The following is a 21,949-nucleotide window of genomic DNA, read 5'->3' as shown; positions in this document are numbered from 1 at the left end:
GTAATTTAACTCTACACCTGAAATAGTATAGAACAAGCATTTTCTACTTCAAGACAGACCTTAGGGAAATAGAATGACACTCCAGAAAAAGATGCGATTGGTTTGCTCTTGTGGTTGTTTATTCCCATAACTGTATTTTTAAAGAAGATATTTATGGGGGTTTTTTTTCCAACATTTTTAAAGTTTGGGGCTATTTTCTGTTTATATTATTTTAAAAAAAAAGTAATGTTAACCTCAGAAGGAAAGTTGTGCCCTTAAACTCTTGCCTCTATTTTGCACAGCTTTATCCATTTGCATACTTTCAAATTGGGTTTGTGCTGGGTGTGTTCATATTTTTGTCTTTTGCAAAAGAAAATATTTCCATGGAGTTTTTGTTTTCCCCCTCCTCTGTTTTGATTGGGTTTGCCTTGTTCATCCTTTGATGAATGAAACAAAGCTTGTTTGTGTTTCATCCTTCACAGTTCTTGTTAGAAGTGGTTATGTTGTTTTATTTTGTTTCCTTGCTCTGTGTCAGGAGGAGGAATTTTATTTATTTATTTTGACAAGATGCGCAAGGTACAATTCAGAGTACCTGCTAGGATGCTGACGATTCTTGTGTCACATTCTACAACCCAAAAGCTATTCCAAGAGGGGAGGGAAGGAAAAAACAACACACAATCTTTTAAGATGGTTCGTTTGAATCTGTGCACTCTACCCACCTGGTGGTTGTATAGTGAACTGTTACTTTAAAGAGTAGTTTAAACACCAGCCATGTTTGGGGCAGGCTGCTCTTGCAAAGAGAGCAGTACATATAACAGGAGTCTACTGTGTGGGAGATAAGGGGAAAATTCAGCTCACTGACTAGAGGTTTTAATGTGCGAACTCTAGGGAAATAATATATTGACTGTTCCGTGGCGTGCAAGAAAATTGAAGAACCCTTTGCAGACGGAGTGCTTTGCAAAGGATTCTATCTGTTTCTCTTAAAACAAAATCTGTGGCAAGATGTTTGAAATCAGCAGGACGCTTAATGCTGCTTTGTTAAATAATGAGGTAATATTTTGTCACTTTTTTCTGGGCAGCATCTGTTTTCCCCCTCCCCATTTCCCCCCTCCCCCTATGTTTATGAGGATTCTTTTTTTCTTCTTTTTCTTTTTCTTCTTCTTCTTCTTTTTTTTTTTTAATGGAAGTCAAGGAAATACAATTCACGCTTCCATTTCTGTTTCTTTCTTTCGGTGCTTTTGCGGAATTTGGTTGTCTTTTTATTTGCACTTTCAGCCGGCTGCTGTTTCCTAGCCCATTGTGCCACGTAAGGCTTCTCCACTGCGCGGAGTAGGTAGTTATTAACGCTGAATTGGCTTCTGGTACAGTCCATCTGGACTCTGTGTGGGAAAGCTGGCTGCCGGCGACTGATGCTGAGATATCTGCAACCTTTGAGATGTGTGCATGGTGGCGAGGGGCTGACTGATATGAGATTACTTCTTTTAAGGGAAATTGTTATTAATGAGTCAAGAAACTGCTCATTTATGGTAAGAAGGATGCAGCGGCGCTGGCAGCCCCACCGCTCTGGGATATCATTTTTAGGTTGCCTTAGCTGCTAGAGTGAGACAAGTTTCTTTCTGTGGTGGTGAAGGATTGTGGCGGAAAAAAATAAAATCATGCATGACTGGGAGACTCGCCTGCCGGATTCTTGAGATAATATATTGAGAATCTGTTGCTTTACAAATGTCACACCACTGATGTAGCGGTCAACCCCTCACTCTGAAAGATGAATGGTACTATTGGAAATGCAATAATAAGGTTGACTTTTCCCAACAATAGGATTCTGCCTTTGTCTTTGGAGAAAAGGCCTCTGAGGACATTTGTTCATTTGTTTGAGGATTCTGTTGAAAGACTTTAGAGTAGAGGTTTTTGGATAAGTGATCAATATACAAAGTGCATGGATTTTTTTTAGCCTAGTAAAACCAGCCTATTTATATGGTAATACGGAGTTAATATTTTGGAAAAGTGGCCAGAATATCTTTTGATATACCGGCTATTAATTTATGGTTCAATAAGTGTGCTGAGATTAGTATGAATAGGAGAAAAGTATTTTAATAAATTCCTTCTCTTATAACCTCTAGAGAAATACAAAGTAAATATTTTGCTCCAAGCTAGCAGTTTTTATTTGTGTGTTTGTCAGCATTATGCTCTTGTTTACTTTTCACAACATTTTGATGTCGGCGAGCTTGCACTCAGAGTTTCTGCTGTTGATTTGGGGCACCTGTCTTTGCCCTGCATCATGTATGTTGAGCTCCACTTAACCTGTGGTTCATCTTTAGTTCAGAAGTCAACAGTAGTACGATAGTGACTCAGGACTCTATACATTTGCTAAAGAAATTGTTTTTAAAGTTTGTTTAATTCAGTATTGTTTAACTTTAAAGGATTACAGTTTTAATATGTCCATCTTTCTCATTCATACATTTTAATTTCTAATAGCTGAATTTACTTACAGTCAAATCTAATTCACATCGCGTATTTAACACATTGTTTTGTAATATGTCTGCCTTTTTAAGAATATGTATTTATATGTGTCTTTATTGTGTATTCATGAATAGTAGCTTGGAGACAATAATTTTAATTTTTTGATGTAAGGGTTATTTTGTGATAATTTTTCAGAGTCCCTTACATAGGTGGACTTTGAAACCCAAGGTATAGCATCATTTTCGGCCATCATTTCTGTTTTGCCCAGCATTCTCTCACTATCAACTTCAGCCAAAGATTTAAAAGTACATTGAATTATGTCTTCGATAAAATCTATTACTTTTATGTGTTTATTAAAAGGCAGATAGATTAAATTTAAACTCAATAAATGCTGATAAATTAGTCTTTCTGATTGAAGTACAGCATAAAATCCTTAGGTGAGACACTTAAAAACCCAAACCCAAACAAAAAACTGTACTGTGGAAGTGTGGAAATGTAGATGTTATAAAACGTATAGGTAGATAAACTGTACACGTCACCCTCTCTTGCCGAAGTTCTCTCTGCAGGTCTTTTAAGAGGCAAAAGAGAAAGACAACCTTTGAAGGAGAGAAACAAAATCACATGTTCGGTTAAGAAAGATGAGCACTCTCCACCAGTCACGAAATGAGGCAGTTGTCAAAAGCATCTTTTACCTTTCTCTATTAGCAGAAGAGGAAGCGAGGAGAGAATGTGCTTTAGTGGTTTTTTAAAAATTCAGATCATGCTCCTATCCAAGTTGAGAAATAAATTCATCTAAATAAATCATTCATCATTCTCTGTTTTGAAAAGCTCAGGCAGAAGGCAGAAAGGTAGAGGCTGACAGCTGCCCCCTCCTCCCTTCAGCTTTTTCCCCCTTTTTTGTTTACTAGGAAACAGTTTTCTGAAGCAAACTTGTATGAACCTAGTTCACTGAGAAAGCACAATTTCAGACTGGTTTTTTTTTTTGGAACCGCTGGTCATGTTAACTTCAAAGATGCATCACTTAGTAAAAATCAGCTATAGTGGAAAATAAGAAAGCTAAAATGTAGACATATTAGCACATTAAAGTGCTTTTGTTGCATCTTAAAGCCTAGAGGCAGATCATTAAATATGCATTTAGCTAGAAAGCAACTGTCGAGAAAGATAAGGTGGCTGAAAATATTCTGTAGGGGAAAAGCCCTCCAGGAGAGGGATGGGGTATGACCCTCCGGACAGGAGAGAAGGAGGATCCTCCCACTGCTAAGATTTGCTAGCTGCTGGTGACCTGCAGTTGTTACAGTACTTTAGAGTTAGGAGGAGGGAAAAGGTAAAAATACAAGTATGGCTGTTGTTGCTTCAGCCTGGCCTTAATTACCAGACACAAGAAGCAGTTCAGAAATCTGGTCTCTGTTGTTGTAGAGGTCACCAAATCATTAACATCGTCAATCTGGCAGTAGCTAATTTAAATAGCACCTGATGTTGCAACGCCTCCCGTCGTCTCCCCAGCCAATCAGGTCCTGGCTTCTGCTGACAGATGGTCCCATAAATGGATGTAAAAAGGGGAAGCTTCGAGCCAATTTCAGTAAGGCTCTGTTCAGTTGTTCTTATCTACATCCTAGAATCGGGGTTTCAGCTCACTGCTCCTTTTCTTTCCTTTTTTTTTTCTTTCTTTGCCCCCAGACCCTCCCTCCGAAATAATAGATTTGCTTTACAATCATCCACACTGTGTTTTGTGGATCCTTAAATATATATAACAATAGTAGTCCTTTTAAATATATATCCTGAAACCTTTGCAAATTTTTAAAGAAGAGTCGAAGCCCTGCGAGACCCAAAATTTGCCAATAAGAATGGTTATGGTAGGTATGACTAGATTTATAATCTGTTGTGTGTGTTGCTGGAGGGAGAAAAGCATCTACACCTTGTCCAGTCTTATGCTTGCACAAGAGTTTAGTTCTCTGCCGCTGTTTGGTTTCTACATTTACTATCTCTTTTGTGTAGAGAGTGTGGGTAGGACCTTTTATTGAAAAGCAGTGGGGGTGTAGATTGTCATTTTTAAACGGTCATTGTCAATTTTCCCTTCAACATAAAGGCAGGGGTGGTGGTGGGGTGGGGGAGGTGGGCTGAAATAATTGCTGGTTTGTTGAAAGAGGTTATATTACATGAAACCATCGTGTTAAAAGAAGGGTTTTCTTTTTGTCAGGAAAAGGGGGTTTATCTGTTTGCCTGGGTTTTGGGGGTTGTGGGTGTATGTATCGGGGTTAGGAATCTCTCCGTCTCCGTGCTGGAAATTTAAACCTCAAGAGGCAGCTCCTGGATGCTGAACGTTGAGATGGGCAGTTGTGTCTGGGGGGGCTGCGCAGTCAAAACGGCAAAGAGAATGATTTATTTGGGCTTCAGTAAATGCTGCATCTTGTATTTCAAAGAGTTTCCTGTCATGACCTCATAAAAAAGAGGAGGCGGCTTGTATGTGTAGCGGTGCCTTGTGTGTTGAGTTGTTGCTTCCTTCTCTGGGCAGCAGCTCTGTAAGAAGGAATGTCAGCTTTTACATAACGTTCCTTTCCGCTTTTGACACACTGTGTGAGGGTCCATCTTCTTCTGATCACAGATGGAGTGGAATGGCTTGAAGATGGTAAGTGAAAAAGGAAGACAGCTTGGAGATTTCAGCCGTGTGTGTGTGTGTGTGTGTGTGTGTGTGTGTGTGTGTGTTAGACTGTGTATTATAAATCACTGTGCAGATCGTTTGTGTGTGTATTAGTATTTCTCTTTTCTGAAAGCCAGAATCCATCTCCCAAGTCTAATGGAACTGCATGCACACAAGGCACACACTGCCTCTTCCATTGAATATATTTTTGTCAAGCAAGGTTGGTGTCTTTTTTTGACAATCACAATGTCACCATTGCTGTTGGCTGGCGTGTCCACAGGCTCCGTGAGCCTTCAGAAGAATTACACCACTGTTCAAGTTAAAGGCACATTTCTTTTTCAGTCTCGTTCTAGGAGTGATGGGGAAGGGTGGGAAAGAGGGGTGGAGAAGGTGAGATTTAATACCAGCAGATGCGATTGAGAAACAGGACTTTGGGATGTGGAAAGGAAAGTGGAAAACCTTTCTGCCGGAGTAGTAAGCCTATTTTTAGCATCATCTTTTTTGGGGGGGTGGGGAGTGGGATAGAGGAGGAAGTAGGGAAACTCCTTGAGTATCGCTCCTGCTGCCTGACGGTGACCCTAAAGATATGGCACAAAATTGAACGATCTGCTGCCACGAGTGCCCACTTTGAATTTTTACCAACAATAGCTTTCTTAGGTTATAAAGCTTGGGGTGTGTGTGTGTGTGTGTGTGTGTGTGTGTGTGTGTATGTTGGGGGGGAGGGTCTAAATTCATATCCATCTCACTTATCTTTCCCTAGAAAAGCCTGGGAGGACTTTTTGCTTTGCATAGATGTTATAACAAAGCTGTGGTCTTTTTCCCATTCTTAGAGGATTGCCTTTGTCTGGCTGCTTGTTTTGATGGGTGTAAAACAAATAAGATTAGACCGAGCAGCCCAACTGAAAGCGATAGCTGGGAGGAAAACCCAATGAAAGGTTGCCGGGGAAACGAACAGAGGAAAAGCCGAGTAGGGAGCAGGTGGCTATCATGAGAACACACTGCAAACAGTGTAAAAAAAAGGGGGGGGGGGTGGAACAGGAACAGGACCTCGATTATCTTTGCTGTTCTTTGTGGCTAGCCCAACTTTAATTATTCCTTATAAATAGGTGTTAATTACATTTCTAACTCATTTGCAGTGATTTTTAGAAATCTATTTTTAAGCATCTGTTCTGTTTCCCTTGTTTTTTTTCTTTTTTGGGGGTTATTTTTTGGCTTTTTTTAAATTTAGAAAACAGAGGAGGGGGAAGGGAGGATAGAAAATCTCTCTCCTCTCTCTCTTTCCCTCTCTCTCTCTCTCTCTCTCATCTCTGCCCTCCCTTCCCTGCTGTGAAATTGTACGTGTGAAAAATTGCAAGGAATCCTGTGAGGCCATTTGAAAAAAAATGTAAATTATATTGAATGAAGTTGATGGAAGCATAATAGTGAACTCCTACAGTTGATAGGTTCTGTAAATGATTTCTTAGAAATTTCCAGCAAATATCCATAGGACAAATTAGGTAGAATAGATTTACCCTAAGCAATGATTTTGTGCTAGGTGATACTGGTATTTGTACTGAATCAGATGTTGATACTACAGTTCCGGGGAGTTTATTGTATCTCTCATCTTATATCCCAAGTAGGAATTACTTTGTAAAAAAATTAATGAGAAACTGTTCTATCCTTTTGCTTCATTCCCTCTCCATACTTCCAGTGACAGGATCTATCGGGTGGTATGCACCTTTGCAAACACTGCCTGCCATTTGACACTTGGTTCTGCTCTGGTCTTGGCATAAATTGAGTGAAAGGCTGGTATTTTTTTCTTAGTGTCTCTGAACATCTGGGACCCGTGCCTGCACTGGGTGACAGGAATTTCTCGCTGCTCCTCCCTGAGTGAGCTTTACTCATAGTCCTTTTCATGAAGGTGGTACCTGAAGGACCAAATGGTATAGTACTTAGGGAAATAGCAGGTAGAGTAAAAACCACTGTAAGGACAATATGCAACTGTCTCCTGCTCAGACACAAATACATGATCAAATAGCTGATTTTAAGCCCCAAAATGAGAATATTAAAAATATTGAACTGTGTATAAGATTAGTAATATAATAGTCTTTATGAAAATGCTCTTAATTTTAACTCTTAATGGCAAATCTTTGCACACACACCCCTTTTTTTTCTTATAGAGTTTCTTCTTTGTCTTCTTATTGGGAAAGTATTTAAAAGATTGCTCTTAAGTATAAATAAACACTTATACACGTGCATTAATATGTCATTATTAAAAATAGATTTTTTTATTATCACTATTGTAGCTTTTTATTTCCACCAACTATTTCTCATCCTCCCTTTTTTTTCAGCTGGGCAAAGTAATTTCCATAAGAACTGTCACTTTAACTTGGGTTAATAAAAAAATGTGATTCTACTGCTGACCTTTCTGACTGCTTTGTCTTAAGCATTGTTAAAATCTCTTATACCTGCTCATGGAGGTATACCTTTATGGAAGCATGAGGCTGAGCATACATTTATTAGGGAAGGAAAATCTGTTTGGAAATATTTCAGGAAAAAAACGAACACCAGACTACATCAGAGTTTTAATGATCAAAAATGTTCATGTATGTCCTAGTAATAAGATGATAAGTCATTTAGTATTTAAAATTTTGAAAAGGCAAAGTGGAATATAGGTGGTAAAATGGCTGAAAATTGTCTGGAGAATCATTGATTTATAGAAAATTTTAATATCTCATCTTAAAAAACAATCCAACAAACAACATAGCCATTCATTTATGATCTTCGTCCCATTCATTCCTGACATTCATTCAAGCCATCATCCTGACCAGTAAAGATGAGCTTGCTTCTGTCTGATAGTTTTCCACAGCCTTAAAACTTTTTTCTTTCTCTATAGCCCTTCTTTGGTCCTTTGAATATTCAAGAATTTTGTTACCAGAGGAAGACCAAATTGGTGTGAGGTAACAAAAGAATATTTTTGTAACCAAAAAAGAAATAAAATGAGTTACAATTTTGTGCTTGAGTTCTAAATTCAGTTTGAAATAGGGTTTGGGACATGTTAGACTTTACTTTAAATTTGTCATTTTTATTGGGAATAACCTATTTGAAATTTTGAATCTCAGAATTATTGTATGAATTGTGCTTTTTACATGTGTTCAGTGTTTCTTTAAAAAATTTTGGTTGAATCAGGGTGATTTTTCTCAAATAAGATTTACCATGAACAATGAAAGGGCTTCTATAGGGCAAGTATTTTTCTTTAACTTCATTCCTTTTTTTTTTTGCACTTATTGTGTATGGCTTCTTTTCTTATATGTGGACCAAATGCTATTCCCTATATGAAGAGATAATCTGCTTCAATTAACCCTTGGCATCTTAATACCCCCCTTTTTAAAAAAAAAATAGGAAGCAAATTATCTGTGTGTATAGCGAGTAAGGAATGGCGGTCTTGATAGAGGTCACTGTACATGGACGGAAATACTATGACCGTCATAAATTTCTTCATCAATTCCAATAATTTGTGGCCATCAGACACTTAATTTATATGCTTGAACACCTAATATGTACATTTATTGGTGAATTGGCCAGCGGATTTTAGATAAATGATTATGTTCTGGAAAATGCTGCAATGCAGTATTTTTTTCCAATGTCATTAAGAATTTGGGGGTTGCAAAAGGACATAAACATTCTCAGAGCTTTTATCTTACTGTTTTCCAGTTGATGGACCATGTAATATAGAATTGGCAAAGTCTCTTTTTGAAAATGTAGTCAACTTTTTTGCCTACCATCCATTTGATAAATATGTGGTAAGTTTGTATATGTGAGAGAGGGAAACTGCGTGTGTACGTGTGTATTAGTGTAAGTATGCATATTTTGGAAACCTACACCTATATGAGGATTTTCCTCACTTGGTATTACCACATGTGTATGTACACTTGCAAGTATATGTGCTTCTAAAAGTGGAAAGTAAACCAAATTGGGCTACTTTGTGGACTTCCACTAGCAACAAAATTTGTGAGCTAGAAAATGTCCTTTCAATCCATAGGTTATATTTAAATTACTGTGTATTGTGTGTGTGTGTGTGTGTGTGTGCGTGTGCACGCGTGCATGTGCGTGTCCTTTCAGTCCATGGTGGATTCAAATTAATGTGTGTGTGCATGTGCATGTGCACATGTGAGTGTGTGTGTGTGTGTGTGTGTGTGTGTAAGGAGGGTTTTCTTCTGAAGCTTTTAATCACTGGAGAAAAGGAAGAGATAGGGTGGTAGTGCTAGCATGCCTTAGTGTGTGTGTGTGTGTGTGTGTGTGTGTGTGTGTGTGTGTGTTTTAGGAGCATCATTGAATTGATTTTTCAATCTCAGCATATTTTAAGGGTGGAGGGCTTTTATAGGTCAGCAGTTTTCTAAGGGTAAAAATAAAGGTGATCTGTGGGTGTGTGGAAGTACCACAGCAGTAATTGTCATAAATCAGCCATCTAGAAATGGAAATGGAAAAATGGCTGCAGGACAAGAGTTGAGAGGGATACCAACATGTGGATCTGCACCTTGCTGGCATAAGAGATAATGAGTGATAAATTTGAACTGGTGCAGTGCGGGATGCCCGATAATTTCTCAGAACCTTGACTTTGCAGGTTCATTACTTCCTTGCTTGCTTGTTCACACCTTTAATTATATCCAGTTTGGGAAGCTTGCTGGGGGCACCAAAGATGAGCCATTTTGTTTGTTGTTTACTTCATTAAATATTCAGACAGTGTGTTCACAATAGCTGTGAAGCATCAGTGTTAGGAATCAAGCACTTTGAAAATGGAATTGTTACAAAAGAGCAAGAAGCAGTCAGTCAGCTCGTTTGCTTTGGATATTCATATCCATTTTGCTTAATGGTACCATTTGTGCTGTTCCTTGTACATCCATTAAGAAATGACTTATACTGTGTCTAGTGCTTAGTAGGCTAGTGTCCTCTCTCTCTCTCTTTCACGCTCTTATGCATATCTATATGTAGATATATCTTTCTCCGTATGCTCTCCGCCTATTAGTAATATTTTGCCTTTCGCTGGACCATTTTAGTACTGCGTCTTTTTGCTTTGGAGAAGATCATCAGGTCCTCATTGGATCTAGCAGCAGAAAACACTTCCGTCTCAATATGACCCCACTCAAGGATCAAGAAATGCCATATAGGAATTCTTAAATAAATTTTGGTTGATAAAGTAGTGAAAATGTTAAGAAAAAATAAGGTCAGTGTAGTTGTTGTACTTGCTTTTTTATTTTTGTGCTGGTTCGGGAAAAGACATATTTAACCACAAAGTAAAATGCAAAACGAGCACAATGTGATTTTTCTGTGTGTGTGATTGTTTTGGCGGGGCCACAAATGGCTGTGTTCAGGGCTTACTCCTAACTCTGTGTTCAGATATCACTCCTAGAGGGGCTTGGGCGGGGGAGCATATATGGTACTCAGAATTCAACCTGTGTTGGCTTCATGCAAGGCAGATACCCCACTTACTCTACTATTACTCTGGTCCCACATGATTTTTTTAATGGAAAAAATGACAAGTCATAGGTTTGACCTGAAATTAATTTCCTTTGGATTCTTGGTTGCAAAAATAACATTTAGATTCAAGTTCAATTTTAACTTACTTGTTTTAAAGCTATAACATTAAATTTATAAATATTTTTCTAGAAGTATAGTTTGTTTTTCAGTATATGAATTAACATATAAACAACTCTAGCCAAAATGGCAAGTTCTGAAAAACACACTTCAGCATTGAAGTTTTCTGTTTTCCCTTTGTGGCATTGAATCTATTTCTGCTGGTCCTATGAATTTGTCACCTTTTATTGTCTAAAAACTAGTCCTATGAATTGTTTTGCCAACTGTGTTCACAGCAAAGACTAGATTATTGAAGACAGAGATATAGAGAGCTGGCTCGCTTTGCATACTGCCAACCCATGTCCAATTCTCAGTATTGCATATAGTCCCTGGCCACTACCAGGAGTGATTACTGAGCATCACAAGGTATTACCACCACCACCACCCCCCAAAACTGACTATCTTATCATTCATAGTTGGATGAAAATATTGCTGAGGATTTACTAAGTGAATTTGTTTGGAATGTGAAATTCAAGGTCACCACTTCCTTTTCTTCTGACACTGATAAAAAGACATAATTTTAGGTTAAATCCCTATAACTGAGTATAAAAATAAGGAAAGAGCTTTCAAGTTAAGTGTTACACCGTAAGACTCATGTCAAATTATGTGAAAAGATCTGTTGGAACATTCAAGTACATAGATGTTTTTCTCTTGTATTTGTAAAAGTCTAGGCATAATTAAAAAGATAGAAATGAAAGATCTCTTTGGTCATTTTTGTTTGTAAGATTCCATACATCCAGATGTCTGCTCTCGGGAAAATTTATGATTTGGGCAATTCGAAGAAAATTGTCTATCCACCGCCCATGGAGCTTAGCTGGAGCTTGTTAATTTTACAGAAATATGAATGCCTTGCTTCTGACAATGATGACTCTTTAAATACTTTTTCTATTTCTCTCTTCTCCCAGTAAGGGTAAAAGAAGATGCCTCTCTTCACATTTTCCTATGCAGATTGGAAGCACACTGACTAGTGGGTCAGAAATCACAGAGCTACTTTGTCATACAGACCTTGATACTGTAAAACTGCTGCACATTCATTTGCATGTAGGGGTTGGGTGGTGGGTGAGAGTGGTGGAGAGAGAGAGAGAGAGAGAGAGAGAGAGTAGTTGTGACCCATAGTGTTCCCTGAGATGTACCACTAATGGTTTCTCAAGTAGTTTGTATATTTTCCTAAGATGACAAACTAAACTCTTTAGAGTTGTGCTTTGTAATTTGTACATGAAAAATAAGAGATCTGAGTTGAACTTTTTTTCCAAGTGTTCCTTTGAAGATGTAGCCATAGTAAATACAGTGTTAATGCTAAACTTTAGCTTTAAGTGCTATTTAAAAGTCTGTAGTGGAAAGCCTGCGAACTTGCAATCTTTACTAATGAACCTTTCATTAGGAAAGTGCTCACTTAAAATGGAGTAAACGACTAAGTTCTTGCAATTTGTGATTTTGACCAGATTTGACTCATCCTTTCTTCTATTACTTTTTGTAAGGCGGCCAACCACACATCTAAAAATTCTGGATATTGTACACATCTTTAATATTAATTATCTCTGTTGACATTGGGTACAGACAGTACAATTCCCAAAAGTCCAGATTCTTACTGTAACATCAAAACAAAGTGATATTTATGAATAATATTGGGAAACTTGACCTCATAGTAACTGTACCCCAACGGAACATTTATATTAAATGTGCATTTGTGATTTAGATTATTTAAAGGGCATCTTTAGCTTTTAGTTTTGAATTTGGGCTAAAATATGTAAATTGGTTTTATTTTTGAGTTCCTCTGTTTTAGGTGACTTTGGGGGAAGATAACTTCCAGCTTGATTATATTTTAATCACCTTTGTAGTAGAGAAGTTTCTATCTTGATAGCAACCTGTTTATTGTTTGTTTGTTTGAGATTCTGGACCACACCTGCTGATGCTCAGAGAGTCCTGTCTGCTCTGGGTGTTTGGGAACCTATGTGGTACTGGTTCCGGGAATTGAACTCACAGCATCCACATCAAAACATGCATACCATCCTGTTGAGACATCTGCCCAATCCCTCAATCTGGTTATTGTGATTAGGACCCAGTATACTGATGAGACTAAAAACATTACATTGACTTGCACACATGTAGAAAACTTAGATGTGTTTCTACTAAACATCACAATTCCCAGAATGGTTTTGTTGGTGGTCCACAGAACTCCAAGGCCACAGAATGCTAAGTCTGCCTCTAGACTCCTCTTGTACCTATGCAAGCAAGCCTTTGGAAAGATGGCTCTTTCTTTTATGAGACCAGGATAGGGAAAGGACTTTAATGTTCAAAAGATGAAGTTAGATTCCTGACTTTTCCATCTGTAATTGTGTGATTTTCATTAGTCATCTTAGGAAAACATACAACTACTTGAGAAACCAGTAGTGGTACATCCCAGGACACACTAAGGGTCATGGCTACAGACTCTTCTGCTTTCTATAGACTTCAACTTTCTACAGACTTCAGCTTTCTGAGCCTCAGTTTCCTCTTTTTTAAAATGGTAATCATTACTTCTAACTTATAGTGTTCCTGTGGGGATCAGATGAGAAACAGAACCAGAAGTCGCCTATCAAATTGAGTCCCTGAAAATTAAAAATGGTTAGAGGACAAAAAGTCTTCTCCATTCTTTCTTTCCTTTCCAAATGTCCTGGGAGAAGTGGCCTCACATGATACCCTCTGTCTCAGTCTCCATTGTTTCCCCAGGACCTCTGGGAATGGAGATGTTACATACACAGTTTTTGCAAAAAAGCCTTTTGCCTTTTTTCTTCCCAAGAATGGTGTGACTTTATCAAGTTTTCTGCATTCTCTTAGGGTTTTGCAAGATTCATCCGTGATTTTCTTTGGAATTAGAATTAATGTGTTATTGAGTTACTAAAAGTGAAAAAGGTGTATATGAAATTAATTTTAATCAGCCAGTGCTATTTTATTTATTTAGAAGGTTCCCAAGCTGTACTCACAGAGTCTAGAGGGACACTCCTGGTGATACAGAGAAAACTAGTCTGATAGTTCAATGCTAGGATTCAAAGATGTGATGCTGCTTGGGTCCTGTGGTGCGGGGGATACCCAGGGCCACTCTGGAGGTGCTTAGAGCACCTTGTGGTATCAGGGATCAAACCAGGTTAGTACACATAGCCCTATACTCTGTCCTTGGCCCTAGTGCTATGTTATCTTTTTATTTACTGAAAAATATTTATTTTTTTCTATTGAAAAATATTTAAAGGGAAATTCAGAAGCCAACAAGAAATAAAGTAAGAGTGAGTTAAAGTTTATTAATATGAATTTCATCTTGAGTATCTTAGTATGTAGTATAATCTATAACTATTTGACTTCCACCCAGGAACCAACCAACTTATTTCAGAACTATTTCTCCCTTTATCAAATTAGATTTTCCCCCCTCTGCTTTCTTGTTTTACCCCTAGGGTGAATTTTGAAGTTCCCTTTCCCAAGGAGTAGTAAAGCGATTAAAGTAAAAAGTGGCTTAATGAGATTTTTCTAACTTGCCATTAGATATTTTTTTGTCCTGCTTGCAGAGGCAGGATGATGGATTGTTTTGGCAGTGCAAACTGCTCTAGAGCGGTCGGATTGACTGAATGAAGAGATGTAGAAGATGTGAGCAGAATGTTGACCCTAAATTTATTAGCCTCTCGTTTGAAGGGGAAAACAAAAATGGAAAATCATCTCAAAGGTCTTGACATAGTTGTTGATCACACACACTTGGGAAGAGATAGTGGGTGGTGTTGGGACTGGTGTTAGGCGAAGACTAATTTTATTCTGTTTTTCCCCAAGGCTCTGAAGGGGATAATGAATAGACACATCAATAAGTTCTCAAATTGTGGGTCAAAACTATAATACAGCAGGTAGTACACTTCCCTTGCATACAAGAGCTAATTCAATCCCTGGCATCCCATATGGTTTTCCAAGCCAGCCAAGAATAATTCCTGAGTGCAGAACATCACTGATGTGGCCCCCAAAACAAAATGAATAAATAAATTCACAAAAATTTAAATTGGGAACTGTTGCTGGTCCCAGGATTTCCTTATCCTGGTAAAGATAAGGAAATAATATGAGTTAGACCCTAATGAGTTCAAGACTTAAGTGAAAAACATAACTTTAGAACACTGTTTTAATCCTGTATTTAGAATACAACCTCATGTAGTAATGGAATTCTTCAACATAATCCTTAAAAGTATGTGAAAGCAATTGGTTTTATTCCAGTGCCATATTTTCTGGCCTTTATGCCTCTGTTAAAGACCCTTATTATGCATACCTGCCTATGTGGAATCCCTGCATCCCCTGAACATGCCCCATCCCTCGAGGTCACCAAGCACCACCAAGATGTCTTGACAGTCCAATCAGCACCACATATTCTGTCCCTAGCATTCAACCGTATGATCCAGTTGTCAGAGACTTGGTAGGAGTAACTCCTGGGTTTCCTGAGCACCATTTGGAAGGCCACCCACACTAAAAAAAATGCCCTTATTGTGAACCAGATTTTTCTCTTTTTGTGTAGGTTTGTTTTAGGGCCTCATCAAGGTTTCTCTAAGAATTTTGTAAGTAGTCTTGTATGTGATATGCAGCTTCTCTGGAAGAATTTGATTTTTAGAATATGTTTGTAGCACTGTAGCACTGTCCTCCCACTGTTCATCGATTTGCTTGAGTGGGCACCAGTAACATCTCCATTGTGAGACTTGTTGTTACTATTTTTGGCATATTGAATACATCACAGGTAGCTTGGCAGGCTTTGCCGTGGGGAAGGGATACTCTCGGTAGCTTGCCAGGCTCTCTGAGAGGGGCGGAGGAATCAAACCCAATTCCCCGGGTTGGCCACGTGCAAGGCCAATGCCCTACCCACTGTGCTATCACTCCGGAATAGAAGGAAGAGGTTTGATTTCATCAAAAGTGTTTTATATAAAATGTTTCTGCATAGATGAGACAAGAAAAAATCTCACTCCTATTAAAGAAGAACCAAAAGAGATGACTGGATGAGTGAACTGAGAAGGGCAGAAAGATGGTGAGAATTTCTTAGGACTTTATTGCTGATAAGTGTTCATATTATTGAAAAAAAACTGCTTCGTATTTAAACCAATACTTGGATTTTACATAGCTCTCTCTTTACCCTCTGAATTAAGTAAAATTCTTAAATCAGTCTCCAGTTAATACAGTTTGGAGACATGAGCTTTCATTTTGTATAATCTTAACAGAACTTATACTGAATTATCAGGTTGAGTCAATTTCCCAACAGCAAAGGAGCAAGTTTGTATTTCTAGAACTTGAACTGTTTGCATTACAGTTCTGCTGAAATTGATCTGTGATCACAGAACATTATTTTTCATATTCATTTTACATTATATAATTTTTGCTCTATCTTGTCAGTTTTGTCTCTTTAATGCTTTTGTATTTACTGTCTTTTCTATAAGAAATGTAGAAAAGTCGCTGCCTTTTGCATGTGTTTAATTACATTAGAAGGCCTAACTCCAGAGTGTTTGGGAATATACCTTCCTTGACCAAAGTTTACATTGGGTACAGTGGGGAGCAATTCCTTTTCTAGACCATGTTTTTTCCACGTGAAATCAGAAAATATAGTTACTTACCTATTGCATAAATACCATATTATAGATGCCTCCTAGAATATCACAGTATTAGAACATAATCTATTGGAATGAGTGTGAACAATGAAGGCAGAATGTGAATTTGTCTTGGCAGAATAGGTGCAATGTACAGAGCAATGAGACATTCATTCTTGGGCAAGAAGACAAGGATTCCTGGTGAAGAACTTGTGTTGAGTAGCTAGAAAGCTGAGTAGGGAAAAAGGGGGGGGGATTGCATTGGCTAGAGGTTATGAGTAAAAGCATGAAGTTGAGGATTTACAGTACTTGCTTAATGAATGACAAGTAATCTGGTGCCGCATAGGATGTGTTGGGATAGAAGTAAAAGAGCGTAGGAAAGTTAGGATATTTTTGACGTAATTTGAATTGGTAGTTGTGAAATGTCTTAGGTCAGAGGACTATAGTTTCATGATTGATTGTTTTTCAAAAGCTGTCTTTATTGAGTCGTGGTTTCTCAGAAGTTGAAGTCACTATAAAGTTGCTTCTAAATTACATCTTGGATATTTAGAGGAAATCAGTTTTATAAGCATTCTTCTGGTCATAGTGTGATGTTAAGATGGTGCTCATTGGTTAAGTCATATTAAGGATTACTTTTAGGGTCACAGCCAGAAAGCAGTAGGAGGAAAAATACCAGCTTGATGTCAGATTGTAAGAAATGAGCGATTAAAAAGTATGCTGCATTTTCTCGCTTATATGTACTGGTGCTTGTTTTATGGAATGATCCATGCCATAGAGAAGGTTGTGATAAGGGAATAAACTTTTTTTATCTAGGATAAATAAGTTCCACATTCAGGATTCCAAGCATATGTTACAGGCATACTTGTGTCCTTGGGTAGTCTATGAGTCCTGCAGTGAAGAGACTATGTCCTCTTACTTCACCATCAAGCATATGATTTTCAGTAAGTGTTTATTGAATTATATTTTTAAAGAGTCTGAATTGCAGAGTTGGAAAAATTTAAAATGTTGTTAAGTTGTGAGAGTCTATTTAGTCTAAGTCATACCTTTCAGAGTTTCAATTTCTTAATATTAAATGTAGAATTAATACAGCTTTATAACTTGATGGGGGAGCTCAATTAACCTATATCCTAGCAGACAGGTTAATAATATTAGTAAATTACTAGTTTCTAGTTTGTCTACAATTATTTTACTGGGTGTTGCCCAAATTAAAAAATTTAAATCTAAGCCAGAGAGATAGTACAGAACACAGAATGTAGGGTGCTTGCTTTGCTCGTGCCCAACCTGAGTTTGATTCCCTGAACCCCATGTAGTCCCCTGAGCACTGCCAGGACTGTTCCCTAAGTGCAGAGCCTGGAATAAGCCCTTAAGCACTGCCAGGTGTGGCCTCCAAAATTAAATAAAATTCGTTGAAAGCTAAAGTTGAGTGAAATAATAAAATATTAGTGAATGCTATTTAGTAAGATATTTCATGAAACTTTTGTTTCAGTTACCTGTATTCTGGGTTGTGATAATGAAGTTGGTGTATTCCATTTGTCTTTTTGGTATTTTTTTATGTTGTTGTATTATAGAAGTAAAGTCAAAGAAACACTGTTATAGAAATAGTGAATTCTGTGTTCTGCAGAGGGTGAAAGCAGTTAATTTTTTTTTCAGTGTTATGCAATGCAGAATCTCTAGTTTCTTCTGAATTAAAGGGTAACACTATCTTAAACAATTATATCTATGATATATATTGGGCTGACGCGATAGCACAGTGGGTTGGGAGTTTGCCTTGCACACAGCCAACATGGCCGACCAGAGTTTGATTCCTCCACCCCTCTTGGAGAGCCCAGCAACCTACCGAGAGTATCTCACCCGCACAGCAAAGCCTGGCAAGCTACCCATGAGGTATTCGATATGCCAAACATAGTAACAAGTCTCATAATGTTACTGGGCCCGCTTGAGCAAAATTGATGAACAACGGGAGGACAGTGACAGTGACAGTGATATATATTGATCTCTCTATTTGACAATGAGAGATCAATAATATCTATGATATGTATTGATATCTATGATATATATTGATCTCTCTATTAATAAAAATATTTATCAGCTAAAAAACCTCATTCCTTTATTGTGCTACCTAGCTGGAGCTACAAAATAGCAATGACAACAAAAAAATGTTAAGTGACCTAAAGAAAAGCTTATAAATAATGAAATATTTTTTTCATTTATTGAGGTCTTGCCTGTGTCTTACACCATTCCTTTAAAGCTTAGAACTTGTTTCAAGGAAAATAAATATTTTAATTGTTAATTAAATTTTTAATTGTTAATTTTCCTATTTTTTAATCAATGAGCTAATATTTTGAAAACGTGAATTAAAGTTTTGCAGTCACTACTTGATTAAACTAGGATTTAGTTTGAACCAAGGTCTCTCTGATTTGGGGGAAGAATTTTAAAGATCTATGCAGTGTTCTACAAAAACCATATTATTGAACCTACTGTGTGTTTTGGGGTCCTCTGCAAAGTGGCTTAGTTGGTCTCTGTCCCTAAAGGTTTATTATTTGTCCCTGAAGTAAGGACACGATTTCATCACAACCAGAGTGCAGGTGTAAACACTTTGGTGCTTTGTAATTTTTTTTACAAGTACCAAGAAAAGTGACTGGCATATAGTAGGATTTGATAAACGGTAATTGAATTACATTGAGATTAGATAGTTCTACTGTAGGGCCTGGGGAGGGAACAGATTACTGGGGAAACTTTGCGAAAGTATGCCTTTTCTGCAGTGTGGCAGATCTTTTCTTTCCTAGCAATTCATTACCTTTAAGAATTCCTGAAAAGGAAAATGAGACAAAAACTCAAGAATAAACTTCAAATTTCATTCAGACAGAAAGAGCCTTTTCCATCTCAATATATAAATAAAATATGGTAGCAGACACAATTGGAAATAATAAATGGAGGGTGAGCATCCTTAAAGGAAAAAAATGATAGCAATTATTGTTATTTTTACTATACAACTTATTAACCTTATAACCTTAAGCAATTCATATTTGCCTCTCTGAGTCTGTGTTCCCACACTAGTAAAATGATGAACAATTCTCAGCATTGCTGTAAGCATTAAATAGATCCAGTTGATAAGTACTTACTAAACACTTACTGATTGGTGGCCTCTAGGGACTTCATCATAAAGGATATCTGTCCCCCAGCCCCTGAAGAAGCTGAGCCTTTGTTGAAACTGCAGTCAGAATGGGGCTTGCTCTTTAAACCCTTGTTCTCCCTTAAACACATATCTCACTTGTCTCTGTCTCTTTGCTTGTGGCCTTTTTTGTTCTGGAGAAGCCTATGTCCTGTCTTGAACACATATTCTTCTCTTTCTTTCCCTTCATATCTTTCTATGGCCATTTTGTTCAATAAAAACTATCTTGCTTCATTAAAAAGAAGAAAAAGAAAGGAAGTGCAGTGAGAATGATATTCAGACTCCCACCACCCACAAACACCATAAACCAAGAGAATGTAGCACCCAGCTTGGAATATTCATGTTCTGGAATATGTCTATTACTTCTGCTTTAAGTTACTTGAGGAAAAAAAGGTGCTGTGATATCCTTTTATTATCATCTCCTCTCTCTTTCCTTGCCTTGCCCATTGTCAGTGTTATCTCACATACAGTCATTGCCCAGTGAATACAGCCCAAGTCAGAAAACACCAAAATTTTTATGGTACTGTAGTAGGAATGGAAGAGTAACATTTGCTGAACAGATTTGAATTTAAGAAGAAAAACAAGGAAAAAATGATGTTAGAGTCCAAAAAGGGGAACAGTATCATGAGACAATGGTAAACTATACTAATGGTAAAATGACTGTGATGTGTTCTAAAAGAAAATTGGAACCCAAAGAAAATTTGGTGGTGAGCCTAAAAGAAAAGTATTATTTCCATTTCTTCAGAGCTATTTTATTTATGTTTCAAGGGGAAGCAATATATTCACTACAGATACAAGTGAGATCTGAAGTAATTATTTAATTGATCTGTGGCTCAGGATCAAGCTCAGCTACCATCACAAGATCCAAAGAGAACTTCCCATGACCTGGCCTCTGTCCTGACCTCTAACCTTTTTTCTTGCCTTCTTTCCTGCAGCTCTCCATCTTTCATTTTTTCTGCACGATGGAACTGCGTAATATTAGTCTTTACCTACGCAAACAGGTTCTTTGGTCTCAAATATCCTGTTTTACCTGACCTGGCTTCATGAGATAAGAGTGCCATCTCGCATCAGAAGCTTTCCTGACTCAGTCTTGGTTAGAGGCTCCTCTTCAGCACTGTAGCTTTCTCTTATCATTGGTCTTCCACAAGTACTTAATCAGTGCTGATTTGTCTTTATTTTTCCACTACTTCAACAATCAGAACTGGGTTTCTCTCTTTACCTGGAAGTTACTAGGTGCTTTGTAATTGTTAACTACTTATAAGGTATTGGTTGCCTTTTTCATAAATGGAGTCCTGTGAGGTTCCTTTGGCCTTTGTCTATGAGGGAGTGTTGGATTCAGAGCTCCTTATCCTGAGAACTGTTTTTGACACTATTGGCACTCTGCAACCAGAGTTCTGTAACTTTGAGTTGAAGATCTAGAGTGTATCTATTTGCATAAATCTTTTCCTTATCACCATGACTCACCTGCGTTTCCTCAGTAATTCTTCTTTATGGCATTTGCTTTCTGTACCACACAGTTAACAATGATGCATCATAAGAGTAGAACCCCTTTATAGTGTGTGTCACACTTACTTAGGTTATCACATTAAACCTCACAACAATTCTAGGACACAGGTTTTTTTACTCCCATTTTGAAGAAAGAATGCCGTGGAGCTTACGTAATATGCACAAGATCACATGGCTGTGAATGTTAGACCTGCAGTTCCATGCCTCATCTGGTTCGGAAATTTATATTTTATCTCCCATTTTGATTACTCACCTCTTAAAGGGGATTTACTAACAAGGCAGTTAGTTTGGTGGTTATTAATACAGAATTTTAATCAAGACTGCCTCATTCTAATACTGACTTTACCAATGCGACCTTGGGAAAATCATTGACCCTCCCTATTCTGCAGTTTCCTTTACCTGTAAACTAGGGCTGTTGTGAGGATTTGAATAAACTTAAAGTAATGCTTTAAAACAGGCAGATAATGAGCATCATCATTACTGTCATAAATATTAATTTTTGTACAATTCTTCAAATATGTTTTAAGGGTCTCCTATATGTCAAACATGATTATAGGTAGATACAGCTATAATCTACCTCTTATAGACTGAGACCAGTGCAGTCTCCTGCCCCTGGCCTGGCTGTTCCTCGCCAGGGTCCCTTGGAGGGGAGCGGGTTGAGCTTTCCTCCCCGCCCCGAACCAAGGCTCCGGCAGCGGAAGACCTCCAGGACCATCCACCACCATGCCGAGACCACTCTCCGCACACATGAAGGTACTGGCAGAGGGACAAAGCCACGCGGGTTCCCGGGCCGAGATCTCCAAGCCTACTCGGATTGGAGTCGAGCATCCTCCACCCAGATCCTCCAGATTCCAGTAGGCGGGGGTCACACCCACCACCTGGCCCCCTGGCTTCGTGTAATCCCATCAGCGGCCAAGACCCAGAGACTATAAAATCCAGCTCCCAGAACCGCGCGGCCGTGCGACATCTTATCAGGACATCTTTTTATGACATCTTATTATCTCATTCCTA

General features: G+C 38.0%; 1 protein-coding gene across 9 annotated transcripts in view; it reads left to right on the top strand.

Moving 5' to 3' along the window:
• The first annotated feature begins 819 nt into the window (after window positions 1-819).
• Window positions 820-21,949, top strand: part of ELAVL4 (ELAV like RNA binding protein 4) — a 104,052-nt gene continuing 82,922 nt past the window's right edge. For 2 of the 9 annotated variants that reach the window (XM_056122440.1, XM_056122437.1), the window contains exon 1: window positions 1,353-1,505. In XM_056122440.1, coding sequence (XP_055978415.1) covers window positions 1,389-1,505 — 117 coding nt within the window. In that variant the 5' untranslated portion in view covers window positions 1,353-1,388. Of the gene's footprint in view, window positions 1,030-1,352; window positions 1,506-4,009; window positions 4,293-4,747; window positions 5,066-7,952; window positions 8,017-21,949 lie in introns of those variants that run through there. The other 7 variants (XM_056122438.1, XM_056122436.1, XM_056122443.1 and 4 more) reach the window with 6 other exon arrangements.

Source organism: Sorex fumeus, unplaced genomic scaffold, assembly GCF_029834395.1.
Source record: "Sorex fumeus unplaced genomic scaffold, SorFum_2.1 ptg000045l, whole genome shotgun sequence".
NCBI classification, from domain to species: domain Eukaryota; kingdom Metazoa; phylum Chordata; class Mammalia; order Eulipotyphla; family Soricidae; genus Sorex; species Sorex fumeus.
Note: the sequence above shows the minus strand (reverse complement) of the source record. Positions and strands in the feature narration are given on the sequence as shown.